This window comes from Tachysurus fulvidraco, chromosome 26, assembly GCF_022655615.1.
Source record: "Tachysurus fulvidraco isolate hzauxx_2018 chromosome 26, HZAU_PFXX_2.0, whole genome shotgun sequence".
NCBI classification, from domain to species: domain Eukaryota; kingdom Metazoa; phylum Chordata; class Actinopteri; order Siluriformes; family Bagridae; genus Tachysurus; species Tachysurus fulvidraco.
In genome coordinates this window covers 10,220,128-10,221,703 of record NC_062543.1, presented here as the reverse complement: position 1 = coordinate 10,221,703, position 1,576 = coordinate 10,220,128, and the positions used below count along the sequence as shown (strand labels likewise).

The 1,576-nt window shown below is 41.6% G+C and overlaps 1 protein-coding gene across 1 annotated transcript; it reads left to right on the top strand.

The window, feature by feature from the left end:
* Positions 1–331: 331 nt before the first annotated feature.
* Positions 332–1,182, top strand: LOC113663419 (gamma-crystallin M2-like). The gene is made up of 2 exons (XM_047809340.1): positions 332–580; positions 898–1,182. Exons 1-2 carry the CDS (start codon positions 398–400, stop codon positions 1,180–1,182), a joined length of 468 nt encoding a protein of 155 aa, XP_047665296.1. The 5' UTR covers positions 332–397.
* Positions 1,183–1,576: the final 394 nt, after the last annotated feature.

Sequence of the window (1,576 nt, the reverse complement as noted above, 5' to 3'; positions counted from 1 at the left end):
GACCAAACAATGCAGTTTAGCAATAAACAGAGCTACATTGTTTTGCCTATGATGTCCGTTCTCTGAAGACTGAGTCATATAAAAAGCTGTATAGCTCTTTATGGGCCCCTGAGATATGTTGCTTAGTCAGGAGTTTAGACAATAGGTGTTCCATATTGTTTGGGCCTGAACAGGTATAAATGCAAGAGTTAAACCACGCAGAACATTGGTTCAGCCAGTTGAGCACTGACAAGCAAGTCAAAATGATGGGCAAGGTACACATCAGCAAAATGTGACAAAATGGTTTAATAAAATGCATTTTATTAATATATTGTTTCTCTTCTAAATACAGATTATATTCTACGAGGACCGGAACTTCGGGGGTCGCTCCTATGAGTGTAGCGGCGACTGTACCGATATGTACTATTACATGAAACGCTGCTACTCCTGCAGGGTTGAGAGCGGCTGCTGGATGGTCTACGATCGTCCCTACTACATGGGAAACCAGTATTTCTTGAGAAAAGGAGAGTACAATGACTACATGAACATGTGGGGCTGGGGCATGAACCACTGGATCAGGTCTTGCCGCATGATCCCTATGGTATGATCAATAGCTGTGCAATGTTTTTACTCTCAAGACCAGAACCCATACCACTGCATACTTTTATGTTTTTCTTGCTCGAATACAATCTATCCATCACACCATCCATCCCTCTGTTTTCTTAACACTTATCCTACACAGGGAACCTGGAGTGTATCCCAGGGGACTCAGGGCACATAGTAGGGGAGGACAGGGTTCCAACTTGACTTGATAAATAGCTGACCAGTTACATCTGTTTTGTTAAGGGAAAAACGTCTTTGTGCTCAGGGTTTTCAATATGTTTGATTCTAACCCTATTACTTTCTGTTCCCGAGCAGTACAGAGGATCTTACAGAATGAGAGTTTACGATAGGGAGAACTACATGGGCCAGATGATGGAGATGACCGATGACTGTGACTCCTTCATGAACCGCTACCACTGGTATAATGGCTGCATGTCTTGTCACGTGATGGACGGCCATTGGCTCATGTACGAGCACCCCAACTACAGAGGCAAGATGTGGTACTTTGGGCCAGGAGAGTACAGGAGCTTCAGGGAAATGATGAGAATGGGTGGCATGAGGTTCATGAGCATGAGGCGCATCATGGACTCATGGTATTAAAAACCATAACTTTGAAACATTTTAATAAATAAAAATTGTTTTTTAAAAATAAATGGAATGGAACTTTTCTCTTCATTTCTAAATGACAATCCAACTTGTATAAGTTAATAACATCTTATGGAAAAGATAACAGATTGATAGAAAAGAAAAGAAGAATATGTGACATCATAAGGCATCATGCACACACACACAAACACGCCGCCTCACACACTCTTTCACTCCAAGGATAATTTAGTGAAGCCAGTACATCAACTGGCATGGTTTTGGAAGGTGGGAGAAAAGCAGAGAACTGACCCTTGTAAGACAAGAACACTGGGAGAACATATTTACAGCATTTGGTACATGCCCTTATCCAGAGCAGCCTATAATTTCATCTAATTTTTTATACAACCAA